This window comes from Mixophyes fleayi, chromosome 4 (genome assembly GCF_038048845.1).
Source record: "Mixophyes fleayi isolate aMixFle1 chromosome 4, aMixFle1.hap1, whole genome shotgun sequence".
NCBI classification, from domain to species: Eukaryota; Metazoa; Chordata; class Amphibia; order Anura; family Limnodynastidae; genus Mixophyes; species Mixophyes fleayi.
In genome coordinates, this window is record NC_134405.1 from 38,460,564 (window position 1) to 38,481,699 (window position 21,136).

General features: G+C 48.2%; 1 protein-coding gene across 5 annotated transcripts in view; it reads left to right on the forward strand.

Moving 5' to 3' along the window:
* IL27RA (interleukin 27 receptor subunit alpha) overlaps positions 1-21,136 on the forward strand; it is a 58,494-nt gene that overhangs the window by 18,501 nt on the left and 18,857 nt on the right. For all 5 annotated transcript variants that reach the window (XM_075206594.1, XM_075206593.1, XM_075206596.1 and 2 more), the window contains 6 exons: positions 2,761-2,917; positions 4,700-4,767; positions 5,117-5,300; positions 5,672-5,851; positions 8,761-8,862; positions 9,232-9,384. In XM_075206594.1, coding sequence (XP_075062695.1) covers positions 2,761-2,917; positions 4,700-4,767; positions 5,117-5,300; positions 5,672-5,851; positions 8,761-8,862; positions 9,232-9,384 — 844 coding nt within the window. The remainder of the gene's footprint in view (positions 1-2,760; positions 2,918-4,699; positions 4,768-5,116; positions 5,301-5,671; positions 5,852-8,760; positions 8,863-9,231; positions 9,385-21,136) is intronic.

Genomic DNA, 21,136 nt, shown 5'->3' on the forward strand with positions numbered 1-21,136 from the left:
CTGTAATGGTAGCTTTCTGTCAACAGTATTGAAAAGAACCCATTGACTACATCGAGGGTAGAGAATACTTTAATTTTGCCATTTATTCTTGCCAATATGTCCACTACTACCTGTGCTGACATGTGGGTGTATTTATTCAAAACCCTGAGATCAATTGTGAGTCTCCAAGTGTTTGACTCTTTCTTCTTGACATTCAATAAGGGATTATTGTACTTGGAATATCCCTTTATGACCACTCCCTTTTGATTCACAGCTTCTATCATTGGTTCCATGGCTTCAGGGGGGAAATGATATTGACGTTGAGGTGGTGGATCTGATCCTTCTATGTCTACCTGGACGTCAATCATCTTTCCACAATCATTCATCCCTTGGGCTCATTGCTCTGGGTATTTGTACACAGTAGGTTCAAGGTCTGTGTTGTGCGAGACCTATGGCCATTTGTGTACAAACATGATGACTGTTCCACCAATTTCATATATGGATGGTCCTAAGTGATGTTTCTTTATCACACAGGCCTTTGAGTTTCTTGGACCCTTCCATACCATACAGTTTTCTAGATCCAAGATCCAGCCATTCTGTGTCATTACATCAGTTACGATAATGTTATCAGAACCTGAATAATAACACATGGGAATTTTTAAAGTGAAATCATTGTTGATTTTCATAGCGACTTCATCAACTCTATGAGCTCTTACGGGGGTGGGGGGGAATCAAATCCAGTCACCACACACTGAGGGCTGTCCGGCAGTAAGTCATGTTCTACATCGATGATAGAAATGTCTACCCCAGTATCAAACAAGATTTTTATTAATTTATTTTTTATTCTGGCCATTAAGTGGGGTCACCCCGAGGAATCCAATATAATATTGCATATTGGGGCCAGATCCTTAGGGCTCCCTAACCTTCAGATGAGTTGCACAAGATTCCCAGTAGGGACATCTGCTGTGTGAACTGCTACTTGTGCTTTCTGTACCTCACAATTGTTTACATGTTCTACATAGTTTAGGCATGCATAACATTGCACATTCACCCATTTCTTCTGTGGTGGTCCTGTAGAGGTAAGATTTGTCTGTTGTGGTCTGCTATTTACCACAACATATTCCCTTATCTTTAGTGACTTCCTATTTTTTCAGCAAATCTTGTCTGTATTCTCCTTATAACCATTGCTGCGTCTGCAAGCGTTAGTCTTGTTTTGTAGATCTTCTGTACCTTGATTTTTGATTACTTTTCTATACATGGCTTCAAGCCTACCACTTAGAGACAATGGCTCAGCGTGAGTGGTAGGTTTAAAGTTAAATAGCATATCTGGGGTAACAGAGTAACTTCCCAATGACCGGTTGCCAATTTCATGAAGACAGGAAGTCTTGTCATTCTGAAATTGACCATTTTTGGGAGTAGTTTTTCCAGTTGCTACATACCTCTGGTTGAGGTTAGTGGGTAACCATAATTTAAACCACTCCATGCAATGTTCTGGGGCGACGATAAATTTGTTTCAGTGTCCCTTAACAATATCGCAAGAGGTACAAGGGTCTATACTGGGATCATATTTTGAAATTTCCTTACAAGTTTTCAACATTTTGATGGGGAACATGCAATCCTGTGCCATTATTGTTGGTTGCTTGTGGGGTGGGAGCGGTATGTACAGCTTCCCAACTGAGGCCAAAAACTTGGTAATCTGCAAAATGTGCACGACCATTAGATCCATCCCCCATGGGTTTTGGGGAATAAGTTAATGTGCGCTCTACATGGTATCCAGGGTCAGCCACTGAGGGTATTGGATCTACCTGAAGGGTAAGTATGGTCATATTATTATTATTATTACTATTATTAATTTTTATTTATAAGGCGCCACAAGGCATCCGCAGCGCCGTACAGAGACAAACAAATTACAATACAATGGGAGACAGCACAGTACAGTAAACAGTAAGCACAGTAACTCAGTAAGCTCAATGCACAGCTAGAGAGGGCGGGGAAGGGGGAGGGAGGATCCGCAAACGACGGGGCCCAAGAAGGAGGGCGTGGAAGACAGGGAGACCCCCAGGGGGGAGGAGGGAGCGAAAGTGGACGTGGGGTGGAGGACCCTCGAGGAGGAGGGCTAAGTAGCTGGAGAGCAGAGTTAGAAGTGGTGGAAACAGGAGGAGAGATGGCCCTGCTCAGAGGAGCATATATATATTATATATAATAATATATATACCATACTCCTGTTTCACTGCTTCTCTTATCTGGTATACATACTTGCTTTGTAGGTATAATTATATTATGTGTTGGGGAAAAAGTTGACAACTCATTGATAGTTTTTTTTTTTTTGTATCTTTGTTATCATCTGTGCTCTACTGATTAAATCGCTTTGTAATTCAGCAATCAGAATTTCATTAGATGCTACCTTATCCCTGAATACATTGATCTCTGTATACATTCTGATAATTCCTTATTAACGTTTGCGTAATATTTTTCCTTTTCTAGTAATTAAGATTGAGGCATATAGATCTGCCTTCCCCTATCTATATTACACACATCATTTGTCTTCCAATTGTGCTTCAAGTATGTGACCCATTTTCACCTTTTCAATACAGCACTGACAAACACAGCGTTAGGGCATAATAAAATCTAAAAAGAATAAAAGAATAATATAAACTAGTGGTTATACAACCTGTATCTCCGGCGTCTTGTGATGAAGCTCAGTATATATCTAACAAATCTCAATAGCAGATTATATCTAGCAGTGTTACAATCCACGATAATTCTCTTAATTACGTTCAGGTTAACAGTGATATCCTGGAACCCACAGCATATGAGTTAGCTGACCTAGAGCCAGATGCAAAATATGAATTCCAGATTCGCTGTCTGCCAGACGAAAATCTAAACAACCAAGGCAGCCTGTGGAGTGAAAGTCATGTTATCACTACTCCAGAAGATGGTAAGAGGGGTGGAGTGGACCTTCCTGTAGACAACACATTTCACATTCTACTCTCCCTGGTACCACCTCTTCCACTTACTTTATTAGCTCATTACAACCTCTTGTGTTGTCTTTTGTAGTCTGTCACAACATCTCACATTCTTCTCTCTAGTTCATCACCACGTCTTCTGCTTTTTGTTCTCTTCTCTTAATCGCCACCTCTAGAGCTTTTCTCTGTACTTCATTACCACATCTTGTGCATTTTATTTTAAGTCACTCACTGCTTGAATTTACCTCTGTTCATCACTAATCCTTGAGTTCTGTTGCTTTGACCACCACCTCCTCTTGTGTCCTCCTATCTGTCAAACCACAACCTCTTGTGATCTCCGCTTTCACCATAACTACCTCTTCTCCGTTCTACCCTAACACTGCCTCTTGTGTCGTCATCTCAAATCACCTCCTATTTTGTTCCCCTCTATAGACCATTACCACCGCTTGTGCTCGCCTCTGCTTTCCATCATCACTTTTTTTATGTTCTCCTCTCTAGCCCATCACCATATCTTGTATTCTCCTCTCTATCCTCTCACCACCTTCTGTGTTCTCCTCTCTATCTATTCACCACCTCTTGTGTTTTCCTCTCTATCCTATAAATACCTCTTGTGTACTCCTCTCTATCCTGACACCACCACTTGTGTTCTCCTCTATCCCATTACCACACCTCATGTTCTCCTCTGTATCTCAACGCCATATCATGTGGTGTTATCCTCTCTATCACACCATCATCTCTTGTATTTTCCTCTCTATACCTTCATCATTCCTTGTCTTCTAATGTCAAATTACCCCATATTTTGTTCCCTTCTGTGGCCCATCACAACCATTTGTGTTCTCTACTGTTTTCCAACACCGCCTCTTCTGTTCACCTCTCTTGCCCGTCACCACCTTTTCTGTTGTCCTCTCTAGCCCATCGTAATTTCTTGTGTTATCATCTATCCTATGACCATCTTCTGTGCTCTCTCTAGGCCATGACCATTGCCTGTGTTGCCCTCTCTAGCTCATCACCATCTCTGGTGCTCAACTCTGCTCTCTATCCCTCCACCATCTATCGAGTTCACCTCTCTATCCCATTACCACCTCGTGTTGTCCTTTTTATCCCATCACCATCTCTCGTGTTCACCTGTTTGTCACTTCACCACCTTGTGTTCTCCTCTGTATTCCATCATCACCACCTCTTGTGTTCTTCTCTTTATCCCATCACCACCGTGTGTCCTCCTTTCTATCCTATTACCACCTCTTGTGTTCTACTGTATCCCATCACCATTTTTTGTGTTCTTATCTTTATCCCATCACCACTTTGTGTCCTCCTCTCTATCCCATTACCACCATTTCTTGTGTTCTCCTCTCTACCCCATCACCATCTCTCATGTTCCCCTCTCTACTCCATCACCATCTCTCATGTTCCCCTCTCTATCCCATCACCACTTCATGTTCATCTTTCTATCCCATCACCACCTCATGTTCTCCTCTGTATTCCATCACCACCTCTTGTGCTCTTCTCTCTATTCCATCAACACTTCCTGTGTTTTCATCTCTGTCCTATAACTACCTCTTGTGTTTACATCTCTTGCTCATCATCACCTCCTGCGTTCTCCTCTCTAGCCCACCACCACCTCTCTGGTTCGCTGTCTGTGTGTTCCTTTCTCTGTCTGATCTCAACTTTCCATATCCCTCTCTATACATATTGTATGCACTCAAAACTTTTCGTATTTCCATCTATTTTCCGTGACACTTTTATCTCTCTTTCAGTTCCTACAGGAAACCTGGATATATGGAGAAGTTTGGAGAAGTGGCCTCTTCTACTGATAATGTGGAAGGTAAGGTTTACATTGTCAATGTTAGTATGACAGTGTTTGTGAGGATATGTAGAGCAAATGTCACTGCTTTATATATACATGGAAAATAAAGAGGTTGAACATGCCATCTATATATAAGAAGAGTGCTGGTACAGGCAGCTATAGGATGCTTACATGAGCAATGAGTGGTAATGCCATTATAGGATGTATAGAAGATGGTACTGTTAGTTGTCCAGCTATAGATGGAGTAGATATTGGGTGTTGGCTACTCTACAAGAAAAGGAATCTTTCACTGCATGCTGGAAATAGAGGTGAATATTTCTTGTACGAATGGCCTTATGCTATGATCTCTTTCTGTCTCTGTATGCAGCCCTTGAACCCTCGCTCTGCTAGAGGCAAAATCCTCAGTTACCATGTGGTGTTTAATGGGAACAACACCACTGAAGTGCCATGTTGTAGCACCATACTGCCTGCCCAGACCACACATGTGTGTGTCGGTGCCAAAAACTCTAAGGGGCTCGGAAATTACACTTGTGTTACCACACTTTGCTCAGGTAATGTATTGTTGTCCTGTAACCTGTGATACCTGATGTTTAACCTGATGTTATTGTACAATGTCCTGTGATACCTCATGTTCCTGTACAGTGTCCTGTGATATATAATGTTACTGTAGTGTCCTGTGATACCTGATGTTCCTGTACAGTGTCCTGTGATACCTCATGTTGGGAGACAATGCCTGGGTCACTACCATTATGCTGCTAGGAATAACCCTTAATAACTGGGTTTTTTTATGATGATTGTTTACATTATTAACATCTGTATCTCAGAGGGAATTTGCTCCTGCAAATAACATCTTATCTGAACTCTATACAATTATTATTATTATTCTCTGACTCGCATGTTCATTCATCCACATAAATTGCAGATACATCTGTTTTTGGTGGTAAAGCCTGGGGAGATGAGGCAGGAAGAATCAATGTCTGGTGGGAAGAGCCACTGGACTCCAGGCTCTCATTGAGCTATGTGGTGGAGTGGAATGAAGACGGAAACAAACAGATAAACTGGACCAGGAGTCAAGCGGCCAATAAGACATTAATACTTCCAGGTTAGACATAATTGAGAGCCTAATACCTTAGTATCTATTACTCCCACAAAAGCAGGAACAGGTAAAGGACAGCTGAGAGCCTAACACTCCCTGGTGAGGGACAGCTGAGAGCCTAACACTCCCAGGTGAGGGACAGCTGAGAGCCTGACAGTCCCAGGTGAGCGACAGCTGAGAGCCTGACAGTCCCAGGTGAGGGACAGCTGAGAGCCTAACAGTCCCAGGTGAGGGACAACTGAGAGCCTGACACTCCAGGTGAGGGACAGCTGAGAGCCTAACAGTCCCAGGTGAGGGACAGCTGAGAGCCTAACAGTCCCAGGTGAGGGACAGCTGAGAGCCTGACAGTCCCAGGTGAGGGACAGCTGAGAGGAGAGCATGACAGTCCCTGGTGAGGGACAGCTGAGAGCCTAACACTCCAGTTAAAGGACAGCTGAGAGCCTAACTCTCCCAAGTGAGGGACAGTTGAGTGCCTAACACTCCCAAGTGAGGGACAGCTGAGAGCCTACCACACTCAGGTGAGGGACAGCTGAGAGCCTAACTCTCCCAAGTGAGGGACAGCTGAGAGCCTAACGCTCCCAGGTGAGGAACAGCTGAGAACCTAACGCTCCCAGGTGAGGAACAGCTGAGAACCTAACGCTCCCAGGTGAGGGACAGCTGAGAGCCTGACAGTCCCAGGTGAGGGACAGCTGAGAGCCTGACAGTCCCAGGTGAGGGACAGCTGAGAGCCTGACAGTCCCAGGTGAGGGACAGCTGAGAGCCTGACAGTCCCAGGTGAGGGACAGCTGAGAGCCTGACAGTCCCAGGTGAGGGACAGCTGAGAGCCTGACAGTCCCAGGTGAGGGACAGCTGAGAGCCTGACAGTCCCAGGTGAGGGACAGCTGAGAGCCTGACAGTCCCAGGTGAGGGAAAGCTGAGAGCCTAACACTTCAGGTGAAGGACAGCTGAGAGCCTAACTCTCCCAAGTGAGGGACAGCTGAGAGCCTAACACTCCCAAGTGAGGGACAGCTGAGAGCCTACCACACTCAGGTGAGGGACAACTGAGAGCCTAATACTCCCAGGTGAGGGACAACTGAGAGCCTAATACTCCCAGGTGAGGGACAGCTGAGAGCCTAACTCTCCCAAGTGAGGGACAGCTGAGAGCCTAACTCTCCCAAGTGAGGGACAGCTGAGAGCCTAACTCTCCCAAGTGAGGGACAGCTGAGAGCCTAACGCTCCCAGGTGAGGGACAGCTGAGAACCTAACGCTCCCAGGTGAGGAACAGCTGAGAGCCAAACGCTCCCAGGTGAAGAACAGCTGAGAGCCTAACGCTCCCAGGTGAGGAACAGCTGAGAGCCTAACACTCCCAGGTAAGGGACAGCTGAGAGCCTAACACTCCCAGGTGAGGAACAGCTGAGAGCCTAACACTCCCAGGTGAGGAACAGCTGAGAGCATAACACTCCCAGGTGAGGGACAGCTGAGAGCCTAATACTTCCACGTGAGGGACAGCTGAGAGCCTAACACTCCCAGGTGATGGACAGCTGAGAGCCTAATACTTCCAGGTGAGGGACAGCTGAGAACCTAACGCTCCCAGGTGAAGAACAGCTGAGAGCCTATCACGCTCAGGTGAGGGACAGCTGAGAGCCTGAAACACCCAAGTGAGGGACAGCTGAAAGCCTAACACGCTCAGGTGAGGGACAGCTGAGAGCATAACACGCTCAGGTGAGGGACAGCTGAGAACCTAACGCTCCCAGGTGAGGAACAGCTGAGAGCCTAACACTCCCAGGTAAGGGACAGCTGAGAACCTAACAGTCCCAGGTGAGGGACAGCTGAGAGCCTAACACGCTCAGGGGAGGGACAGCTGAGAGCCTAACACTCCCAAGTGAGGGACAGCTGAGAGCCTAACAGTCTCATGTGAGGATCTAACAAAACCAGGTGACGGACAGGTTAACAATTCTGGGACTGGTGAGATACTTTCTGTGTATATTATACACTTGATAAGGAGCTTGCTGTGTTTTGTAATAAAAATATTGACCACACAATGATATTTTAGAAAAATTGGCAAATTGGCACAAATAGGGCAGCACGGTGGCTAAGTGGTAGCACTTCTGCCTCACAGCGCTGAGGTCATGACTTCAATTCCCGACCATGGCCTTATCTGTGTGGAGTTTGTATGTTCTCCCTGTGTTTGTGTGGGTTTCCTCCAGGTGCTCCGGTTTCCTCCCACACTCCAGAAACATACTGGTAGGTTAATTGGCTGCTATCAAAATTGACCCTAGTCTCTCTCTCGCTTTCTGTCTGTCTGTGTGTGTATGTTAGGGAAGTTAGACTGTAAGCTCCAATGGGGGCAGGGACTGATGTGAATGAGTTCTCTGTACAGCGCTGCGGAATCAGTGGCGCTATGTAAATAAATGGTGATGATGATGAATATTGGTGATGTGTCCCCTAAACAAGCTCAGTGCTCAAGAGCCATTAAATAAAATCCAGCAATGTAATTAATGCATATGTCTGTAAATTTAGTCAGCTGATGACCACTATATACCTGTGTGTGCTGTCATCTTATGGCCACATATCATGTCCTTATTGTGATCCATGTATGTGGCCCGCAGAGGGGAAAGCTCAGAAGTAATTAAAGCGCTACGGTATCTGCTAGTGCTATATAAATAAATGCTGATAATGAGGAGCGAGGAGAAGTCTTCAAGTCCCAGGGAAGGATGAGAAAGGTCCTAACACTCATCAGGGAGGGGCAAATAACCTTTACTAATCCCAGAAAAGGCCCAACTCGCTCAATGGAGGGGAAAATGAGATCAAGCTAACCTGATTGAACATCTTCCTTATCTCTCACTTATGTACTATTCTTCATTTGGTGACCTGTATAGTTCTTACTTCTGTAATCCCTACTCTACATTATTCTCCGCCTATATCTCGCACTGCAGGTGAATTCACCCCTGGGGTTGTCTACCATGTCTCTGTATTTGCCATCAACGTCAGCAACTGTGTTGCACAGTTTTCTACCGAGACCTACAGCCTAGATGAAGGTGAGAAATGGCTGGATATGACTGAGCTGTAGAAAATGAGGAAGGAACACAATGTACATTATACTGAACTAACCCACCAAACATAGCGCCGTCTTAAGTAACAAGGGTGACGCTGATATTTATCATTCAGGCATTGCTGCAAAGCAAAGAATAAAATGTGATTAATGTAATACATGCTGATGACAACAGCTGGTGCTATTGCTATCTATGGGTAATTGTCGTGCTTAATTCTACAAGACTAAAGTAAAACTAAGTTTGCTTCAGTAAATTATGTCTATTTATTTATTAACACTAATAAAATGTATAGTATACTAGACATAACACATAGTTATATGACATAGCTTTGTTTTGTCCCTTGTCTCCTGTTAGTCCCTTCTGCAGGTCCCAATTTCACCATCGATGTTCTTACGGCGACAGAAGCCTTTATTTCATGGGATGAGATTCCAGTGCAGCACCGGAGAGGAAACCTTAAACATTATACAATCTACGCAAATAGCGCAGAAAGTTCACAGCAATACACAGGTACTATTCACTATCTCTCCTCACAATGTGTAAATACAGCCAGTATCACCACCACACAGGTCCCCATCACCATCTCTCCTCACACTGTGTAAATACAGCCATTATCACCATCACACAGGTCCCCTCACCATCTCTCCTCATACTGTGTAAATACAGCCAGTATCACCAAAACACAGGTCCCCCATCACCATCTCTCCTCACACTGTGTAACTACAGCCAGTATCAGCACCACACAGGTCCCCTCACCATCTCTCCTCACACTGTGTAACTACAGCCAGTATCACCACCACCCAGGTCTCCTCACCATCTCTCCTCACACTGTGTAACTACAGACAGTATCACCATCACACAGGTCCCCTCACCATCTCTCCTCACACTGTGTAAATACAGCCAGTATCACCACCACACAGGTCCCCATCACCATCTCTCCTCACACTGTGTAATTACAGCCAGTATCACCACCACACAGGTTCTCTCACCATCTCTCCTCACACTGTGTAACTACAGCCAGTATCACCATCACACAGGTCCTCTCACCATCTCTCCTCACACTGTGTAACTACAGCCAGTATCAGCACCGCACAGGTCCCCTCACCAACTCTCCTCACACTGTGTAACTACAGCCAGTATCACCATCACACAGGTCCCCTCACCATCTCTCCTCACACTGTGTAAATACAGCCAGTATCACCACCACCCAGGTCTCCTCACCATCTCTCCTCACACTGTGTAACTACAGCCAGTATCACCATCACACAGGTCCCCTCACCATCTCTCCTCACACTGTGTAAATACAGCCAGTATCACCACCACACAGGTCCCCATCACCATCTCTCCTCACACTGTGTAATTACAGCCAGTATCACCACCACACAGGTCCTCTCACCATCTCTCCTCACACTGTGTAACTACAGCCAGTATCACCATCACACAGGTCCTCTCACCATCTCTCCTCACACTGTGTAACTACAGCCAGTATCACCACCACACATGTCCTCTCACCATCTCTCCTCACACTGTGTAACTACAGCCAGTATCACCATCACACAGGTCCTCTCACCATCTCTCCTCACACTGTGTAACTACAGCCAGTATCACCATCACACAGGTCCTCTCACCATCTCTCCTCACACTGTAACTACAGCCAGTATCACCACCACACAGGTCCCCTCACCATCTCTCCTCACACTGTGTAACTACAGCCAGTATCACCACCACACAGGTCCCCTCACCATCTCTCCTCACACTGTGTAACTACAGCCAGTATCACCATCACACAGGTCCCCTCACCATCTCTCCTCACACTGTGTAACTACAGCCAGTATCACGACCACACAGGTCCCCTCACCATCTCTCCTCACACTGTGTAACTACAGCCAGTATCACCATCACACAGGTCCCCTCACCATCTCTCCTCACACTGTGTAAATACAGCCAGTATCACCACCACACAGGTCCCCATCACCATCTCTCCTCACACTGTGTAATTACAGCCAGTATCACCACCACACAGGTCCTCTCACCATCTCTCCTCACACTGTGTAACTACAGCCAGTATCACCATCACACAGGTCCTCTCACCATCTCTCCTCACACTGTGTAACTACAGCCAGTATCACCACCACACATGTCCTCTCACCATCTCTCCTCACACTGTGTAACTACAGCCAGTATCACCATCACACAGGTCCTCTCACCATCTCTCCTCACACTGTGTAACTACAGCCAGTATCACCATCACACAGGTCCTCTCACCATCTCTCCTCACACTGTAACTACAGCCAGTATCACCACCACACATGTCCCCTCACCATCTCTCCTCACACTGTGTAACTACAGCCAGTATCACCACCACACAGGTCCCCTCACCATCTCTCCTCACACTGTGTAACTACAGCCAGTATCACCATCACACAGGTCCCCTCACCATCTCTCCTCACACTGTGTAACTACAGCCAGTATCACCATCACACAGGTCCCATCACCATCTCTCCTCACACTGTGTAACTACAGCCAGTATCACCATCACACAGGTCCCCTCACCATCTCTCCTCACACTGTGTAACTACAGCCAGTATCACGACCACACAGGTCCCCTCACCATCTCTCCTCACACTGTGTAAATACAGCCAGTATCACCATCACACAGGTCCCCTCACCATCTCTCCTCATACTGTGTAACTACAGCCAGTATCACCATCACACAGGTCCTCTCACCATCTCTCCTCACACTGTGTAACTACAGCCAGTATCACCATCACACAGGTCCTCTCACCATCTCTCCTCACACTGTAACTACAGCCAGTATCACCACCACACAGGTCCCCTCACCATCTCTCCTCACACTGTGTAACTACAGCCAGTATCACCACCACACAGGTCCCCTCACCATCTCTCCTCACACTGTGTAACTACAGCCAGTATCACCATCACACAGGTCCCCTCACCATCTCTCCTCACACTGTGTAACTACAGCCAGTATCACGACCACACAGGTCCCCTCACCATCTCTCCTCACACTGTGTAAATACAGCCAGTATCACCATCACACAGGTCCTCTCACCATCTCTCCTCACACTGTAACTACAGCCAGTATCACCACCACACAGGTCCCCTCACCATCTCTCCTCACACTGTGTAACTACAGCCAGTATCACCACCACACAGGTCCCCTCACCATCTCTCCTCACACTGTGTAACTACAGCCAGTATCACCATCACACAGGTCCCCTCACCATCTCTCCTCACACTGTGTAACTACAGCCAGTATCACGACCACACAGGTCCCCTCACCATCTCTCCTCACACTGTGTAAATACAGCCAGTATCACCATCACACAGGTCCTCTCACCATCTCTCCTCACACTGTGTAAATACAGCCAGTATCACCACCACACAGGTCCCCTCACCATCTCTCCTCACACTGTGTAACTACAGCCAGTATCACCATCACACAGGTCCTCTCACCATCTCTCCTCACACTGTGTAAATACAGCAGGTATCACCACCACATAGTTCCTCTCACCATCTCTCCTCACACTGTGTAAATACAGCCAGTATCACCACCACCCAGGTCTCCTCACCATCTCTCCTCACACTGTGTAAATACAGCCAGTATCACCACCACCCAGGTCTCCTCACCATCTCTCCTCACACTGTGTAACTACAGCCAGTATCACCATCACACAGGTCCCCTCACCATCTCTCCTCACACTGTGTAAATACAGCCAGTATCACCACCACACAGGTCCCCTCACCATCTCTCCTCACACTGTGTAACTACAGCCAGTATCACCATCACACAGGTCCTCTCACCATCTCTCCTCACACTGTGTAACTACAGCCAGTATCACCACCACACATGTCCTCTCACCATCTCTCCTCACACTGTGTAACTACAGCCAGTATCACCATCACACAGGTCCTCTCACCATCTCTCCTCACACTGTGTAACTACAGCCAGTATCACCATCACACAGGTCCTCTCACCATCTCTCCTCACACTGTGTAACTACAGCCAGTATCACCACCACACAGGTCCTCTCACCACCTCTCCTCACACTGTGTAACTACAGCCAGTATCACCACCACACAGGTCCTCTCACCATCTCTCCTCACACTGTGTAACTACAGCCAGTATCACCACCACACAGGTCCCCTCACCATCTCTCCTCATACTGTGTAAATACAGCCAGTATCACCATCACACAGGTCCCCTCACCATCTCTCCTCACACTGTGTAACTACAGCCAGTATCACCATCACACAGGTCCCCTCACCATCTCTCCTCACACTGTGTAAATACAGCCAGTATCACCACCACACAGGTCCCCTCACCATCTCTCCTCACACTGTGTAACTACAGCCAGTATCACCACCACACAGGTCCCCTCACCATCTCTCCTCACACTGTGTAAATACAGCCAGTATCACCACCACACAGGTCCTCTCACCACCTCTCCTCACACTGTGTAACTACAGCCAGTATCACCACCACACAGGTCCTCTCACCATCTCTCCTCACACTGTGTAACTACAGCCAGTATCACCACCACACAGGTCCCCTCACCATCTCTCCTCATACTGTGTAAATACAGCCAGTATCACCATCACACAGGTCCCCTCACCATCTCTCCTCACACTGCGTAACTACAGCCAGTATCACCATCACACAGGTCCCCTCACCATCTCTCCTCACACTGTGTAAATACAGCCAGTATCACCACCACCCAGGTCTCCTCACCATCTCTCCTCACACTGTGTAACTACAGCCAGTATCACCATCACACAGGTCCCCTCACCATCTCTCCTCACACTGTGTAAATACAGCCAGTATCACCACCACACAGGTCCCCTCACCATCTCTCCTCACACTGTGTAACTACAGCCAGTATCACCATCACACAGGTCCTCTCACCATCTCTCCTCACACTGTGTAACTACAGCCAGTATCACCACCACACATGTCCTCTCACCATCTCTCCTCACACTGTGTAACTACAGCCAGTATCACCATCACACAGGTCCTCTCACCATCTCTCCTCACACTGTGTAACTACAGCCAGTATCACCATCACACAGGTCCTCTCACCATCTCTCCTCACACTGTGTAACTACAGCCAGTATCACCACCACACAGGTCCTCTCACCACCTCTCCTCACACTGTGTAACTACAGCCAGTATCACCACCACACAGGTCCTCTCACCATCTCTCCTCACACTGTGTAACTACAGCCAGTATCACCACCACACAGGTCCCCTCACCATCTCTCCTCATACTGTGTAAATACAGCCAGTATCACCATCACACAGGTCCCCTCACCATCTCTCCTCACACTGTGTAACTACAGCCAGTATCACCATCACACAGGTCCCCTCACCATCTCTCCTCACACTGTGTAAATACAGCCAGTATCACCACCACACAGGTCCCCTCACCATCTCTCCTCACACTGTGTAACTACAGCCAGTATCACCACCACACAGGTCCCCTCACCATCTCTCCTCACACTGTGTAAATACAGCCAGTATCACCACCACACAGGTCCTCTCACCACCTCTCCTCACACTGTGTAACTACAGCCAGTATCACCACCACACAGGTCCTCTCACCATCTCTCCTCACACTGTGTAACTACAGCCAGTATCACCACCACACAGGTCCCCTCACCATCTCTCCTCATACTGTGTAAATACAGCCAGTATCACCATCACACAGGTCCCCTCACCATCTCTCCTCACACTGCGTAACTACAGCCAGTATCACCATCACACAGGTCCCCTCACCATCTCTCCTCACACTGTGTAAATACAGCCAGTATCACCACCACACAGGTCCCCTCACCATCTCTCCTCACACTGTGTAACTACAGCCAGTATCACCACCACACAGGTCCCCTCACCATCTCTCCTCACACTGTGTAACTACAGCCAGTATCACCATCACACAGGTCCCCTCACCATCTCTCCTCACACTGTGTAACTACAGCCAGTATCACGACCACACAGGTCCTCTCACCATCTCTCCTCACACTGTGTAAATACAGCCAGTATCACCATCACACAGGTCCCCTCACCATCTCTCCTCATACTGTGTAACTACAGCCAGTATCACCACCACACAGGTCCCCTCACCATCTCTCCTCATACTGTGTAAATACAGCCAGTATCAGCACCACACAGGTCCCCTCACCATCTCTCCTCACACTGTGTAACTACAGCCAGTATCACCATCACACAGGTCCCCTCACCATCTCTCCTCACACTGTGTAAATACAGCAGGTATCACCACCACATAGTTTCTCTCACCATCTCTCCTCACACTGTGTAAATACAGCCAGTATCACCACCACCCAGGTCTCCTCACCATCTCTCCTCACACTGTGTAACTACAGCCAGTATCACCATCACACAGGTCCCCTCACCATCTCTCCTCACACTGTGTAACTACAGCCAGTATCACCATCACACAGGTCCCCTCACCATCTCTCCTCACACTGTGTAAATACAGCCAGTATCACCACCACCCAGGTCTCCTCACCATCTCTCCTCACACTGTGTAAATACAGCCAGTATCACCACCACACAGGTCCCCATCACCATCTCTCCTCACACTGTGTAACTACAGCCAGTATTACCACCACACAGGTCCTCTCACCATCTCTCCTCACACTGTGTAACTACAGCCAGTATCACCATCACACAGGTCCTCTCACCATCTCTCCTCACACTGTGTAACTACAGCCAGTATCACCACCACACGTGTCCTCTCACCATCTCTCCTCACACTGTGTAACTACAGCCAGTATCACCATCACACAGGTCCTCTCACCATCTCTCCTCACACTGTGTAAATACAGCCAGTATCACCACCACACAGGTCCTCTCACCACCTCTCCTCACACTGTGTAACTACAGCCAGTATCACCATCACACAGGTCCCCTCACCATCTCTCCTCACACTGTGTAACTACAGCCAGTATCACCATCACACAGGTCCCCTCACCATCTCTCCTCACACTGTGTAACTACAGCCAGTATCACGACCACACAGGTCCTCTCACCATCTCTCCTCACACTGTGTAAATACAGCCAGTATCACCATCACACAGGTCCCCTCACCATCTCTCCTCATACTGTGTAACTACAGCCAGTATCACCACCACACAGGTCCCCTCACCATCTCTCCTCATACTGTGTAAATACAGCCAGTATCAGCACCACACAGGTCCCCTCACCATCTCTCCTCACACTGTGTAACTACAGCCAGTATCACCATCACACAGGTCCCCTCACCATCTCTCCTCACACTGTGTAAATACAGCAGGTATCACCACCACATAGTTTCTCTCACCATCTCTCCTCACACTGTGTAAATACAGCCAGTATCACCACCACCCAGGTCTCCTCACCATCTCTCCTCACACTGTGTAACTACAGCCAGTATCACCATCACACAGGTCCCCTCACCATCTCTCCTCACACTGTGTAACTACAGCCAGTATCACCATCACACAGGTCCCCTCACCATCTCTCCTCACACTGTGTAAATACAGCCAGTATCACCACCACCCAGGTCTCCTCACCATCTCTCCTCACACTGTGTAACTACAGCCAGTATCACCATCACACAGGTCCCCTCACCATCTCTCCTCACACTGTGTAAATACAGCCAGTATCACCACCACACAGGTCCCCATCACCATCTCTCCTCACACTGTGTAACTACAGCCAGTATTACCACCACACAGGTCCTCTCACCATCTCTCCTCACACTGTGTAACTACAGCCAGTATCACCATCACACAGGTCCTCTCACCATCTCTCCTCACACTGTGTAACTACAGCCAGTATCACCACCACACGTGTCCTCTCACCATCTCTCCTCACACTGTGTAACTACAGCCAGTATCACCATCACACAGGTCCTCTCACCATCTCTCCTCACACTGTGTAAATACAGCCAGTATCACCACCACACAGGTCCTCTCACCACCTCTCCTCACACTGTGTAACTACAGCCAGTATCACCATCACACAGGTCCCCTCACCATCTCTCCTCACACTGTGTAACTACAGCCAGTATCACCATCACACAGGTCCCCTCACCATCTCTCCTCACACTGTGTAAATACAGCCAGTATCACCACCACCCAGGTCTCCTCACCATCTCTCCTCACACTGTGTAACTACAGCCAGTATCACTATCACACAGGTCCCCTCACCATCTCTATTCACACTGTGTAAATACAGCCAGTATCACCACCACACAGGTCCCCAGCACCATCTCTCCGCACACTGTGTAACTACAGCCAGTATTACCACCACACAGGTCCTCTCACCATCTCTCCTCACACTGTGTAACTACAGCCAGTATCACCATCACACAGGTCCTCTCACCATCTCTCCTCACACTGTGTAACTACAGCCAGTATCACCATCACACAGGTCCTCTCACCATCTCTCCTCACATTGTGTAACTACAGCCAGTATCACCATCACACAGGTCCTCTCACCATCTCTCCTCACACTGTGTAACTACAGCCAGTATCACCATCACACAGGTCCTCTCACCATCTCTCCTCACACTGTGTAAATACAGCCAGTATCACCACCACACAGGTCCTCTCACCACCTCTCCTCACACTGTGTAACTACAGCCAGTATCACCACCACACAGATCCTCTCACCATCTCTCTTCACACTGTGTAACTACAGCCAGTATCACCACCACACAGGTCCCCTCACCATCTCTCCTCACACTGTGTAACTACAGCCAGTATCACCACCACACAGGTCCCCTCACCATCTCTCCTCACACTGTGTAAATACAGCCAGTATCACCATCACACAGGTCCCCTCACCATCTCTCCTCATACTGTGTAACTACAGCCAGTATCACCACCACACAGGTCCCCTCACCATCTCTCCTCATACTGTGTAAATACAGCCAGTATCAGCACCACACAGGTCCCCTCACCATCTCTCCTCACACTGTGTAACTACAGCCAGTATCACCATCACACAGGTCCCCTCACCATCTCTCCTCACACTGTGTAAATACAGCCAGTATCACCATCACACAGGTCCTCTCACCATCTCTCCTCACACTGTGTAAATACAGCAGGTATCACCACCACATAGTTCCTCTCACCATCTCTCCTCACAATGTGTAACTACAGCCAGTATCACCATCACACAGGTCCCCTCACCATCTCTCCTCACACTGTGTAAATACAGCCAGTATCACCACTACACAGGTCCCCTCACCATCTCTCCTCACACTGTGTAAATACAGCCAGTATCACTACCACACAGGTCCCCATCACCATCTCTCTTCACACTGTGTAAATACAGCCAGTATCACCACCACACAGGTTCCCTCAACATCTCTCCTCACACTGTGTAACTACAGCCAGTATCACCATCACACAGGTCCCCTCACCATCTCTCCTCACACTGTGTAAATACAGGCAGTATCACCATCACACAGGTCCCCTCACCATCTCTCCTCACACTGTGTAAATACAGGCAGTATCACCATCACACAGGTCCTCTCACCATCTCTCCTCACACTGTGTAACTACAGCCAGTATCACCATCACACAGGTCCCCTCACCATCTCTCCTCACACTGTGTAACTACAGCCAGTATCACCATCACACAGGTCCCCTCACCATCTCTCCTCACACTGTGTAAATACAGCCAGTATCACCACCACCCAGGTCTTCTCACCATCTCTCCTCACACTGTGTAACTACAGCCAGTATCACCATCACACAGGTCCCCTCACCATCTCTATTCACACTGTGTAAATACAGCCAGTATCACCACCACACAGGTCCCCAGCACCATCTCTCCTCACACTGTGTAACTACAGCCAGTATTACCACCACACAGGTCCTCTCACCATCTCTCCTCACACTGTGTAACTACAGCCAGTATCACCATCACACAGGTCCTCTCACCATCTCTCCTCACACTGTGTAACTACAGCCAGTATCACCACCACACATGTCCTCTCACCATCTCTCCTCACACTGTGTAACTACAGCCAGTATCACCATCACACAGGTCCTCTCACCATCTCTCCTCACACTGTGTAACTACAGCCAGTATCACCATCACACAGGTCCTCTCACCATCTCTCCTCACACTGTGTAAATACAGCCAGTATCACCACCACACAGGTCCTCTCACCACCTCTCCTCACACTGTGTAACTACAGCCAGCATCACCACCACACAGATCCTCTCACCATCTCTCTTCACACTGTGTAACTACAGCCAGTATCACCACCACACAGGTCCCCTCACCATCTCTCCTCACACTGTGTAACTACAGCCAGTATCACCACCACACAGGTCCCCTCACCATCTCTCCTCACACTGTGTAAATACAGCCAGTATCACCATCACACAGGTCCCCTCACCATCTCTCCTCATACTGTGTAACTACAGCCAGTATCACCACCACACAGGTCCCCTCACCATCTCTCCTCATACTGTGTAAATACAGCCAGTATCAGCACCACACAGGTCCCCTCACCATCTCTCCTCACACTGTGTAACTACAGCCAGTATCACCATCACACAGGTCCCCTCACCATCTCTCCTCACACTGTGTAAATACAGCCAGTATCACCATCACACAGGTCCTCTCACCATCTCTCCTCACACTGTGTAAATACAGCAGGTATCACCACCACATAGTTCCTCTCACCATCTCTCCTCACAATGTGTAACTACAGCCAGTATCACCATCACACAGGTCCCCTCACCATCTCTCCTCACACTGTGTAAATACAGCCAGTATCACCACTACACAGGTCCCCTCACCATCTCTCCTCACACTGTGTAAATACAGCCAGTATCACTACCACACAGGTCCCCATCACCATCTCTCTTCACACTGTGTAAATACAGCCAGTATCACCACCACACAGGTTCCCTCAACATCTCTCCTCACACTGTGTAACTACAGCCAGTATCACCATCACACAGGTCCCCTCACCATCTCTCCTCACACTGTGTAAATACAGCCAGTATCACCATCACACAGGTCCCCTCACCATCTCTCCTCACACTGTGTAAATACAGCCAGTATCACCATCACACAGGTCCTCTCACCATCTCTCCTCACACTGTGTAACTACAGCCAGTATCACCATCACACAGGTCCCCTCACCATCTCTCCTCACACTGTGTAAATACAGCCAGTATCACCATCACACAGGTCCCCTCACCATCTCTCCTCACACTGTGTAAATACAGCCAGTATCACCATCACACAGGTCCTCTCACCATCTCTCCTCACACTGTGTAACTACAGCCAGTATCACCATCACACAGGTCCCCTCACCATCTCTCCTCACACTGTGTAACTACAGCCAGTATCACCATCACACAAGTCCCCTCAACATCTCTCCTCACACTGTGTAAATACAGCCAGTATCACCACCACCCAGGTCCCCTCACCATCTCTCCTCACACTGTGTAACTACAGCCAGTATCACCACCACACAGGTCCCCTCACCATCTCTCCTCACACTGTGTAACTACAGCCAGTATCACCATCACACAGGTCCCCTCACCATCTCTCCTCACACTGTGTAACTACAGCCAGTATCACCACCACACAGGTCCTCTCACCATCTCTCCTCACACTGTGTAACTACAGCCAGTATCACCATCACACAGGTCCTCTCACCATCTCTCCTCACACTGTGTAAATACAGCCAGTATCACCACCACCCAGGTCCCCTCACCATCTCTCCTCACACTGTGTAACTACAGCCAGTATCACCACCACCCAGGTCCCCTCACCATCTCTCCTCACACTGTGTAACTACAGCCAGTATCACCACCACACAGGTCCTCTCACCATCTCTCCTCACACTGTGTAACTACAGCCAGTATCACCATCACACAGGTCCTCTCACCATCTCTCCTCACACTGTGTAAATACAGCCAGTATCACCACCACCCAGGTCCCCTCACCATCTCTCCTCACACTGTGTAACTACAGCCAGTATCACCACCACACAGGTCCTCTCACCATCTCTCCTCACACTGTGTAACTACAGCCAGTATCACCATCACACAGGTCCTCTCACCATCTCTCCTCACACTGTGTAAATACAGCCAGTATCACCACCACCCAGGTCCCCTCACCATCTCTCCTCACACTGTGTAACTACAGCCAGTATCGCCACCACACAGGTCCCCTCACCATCTCTCCTCACACTGTGTA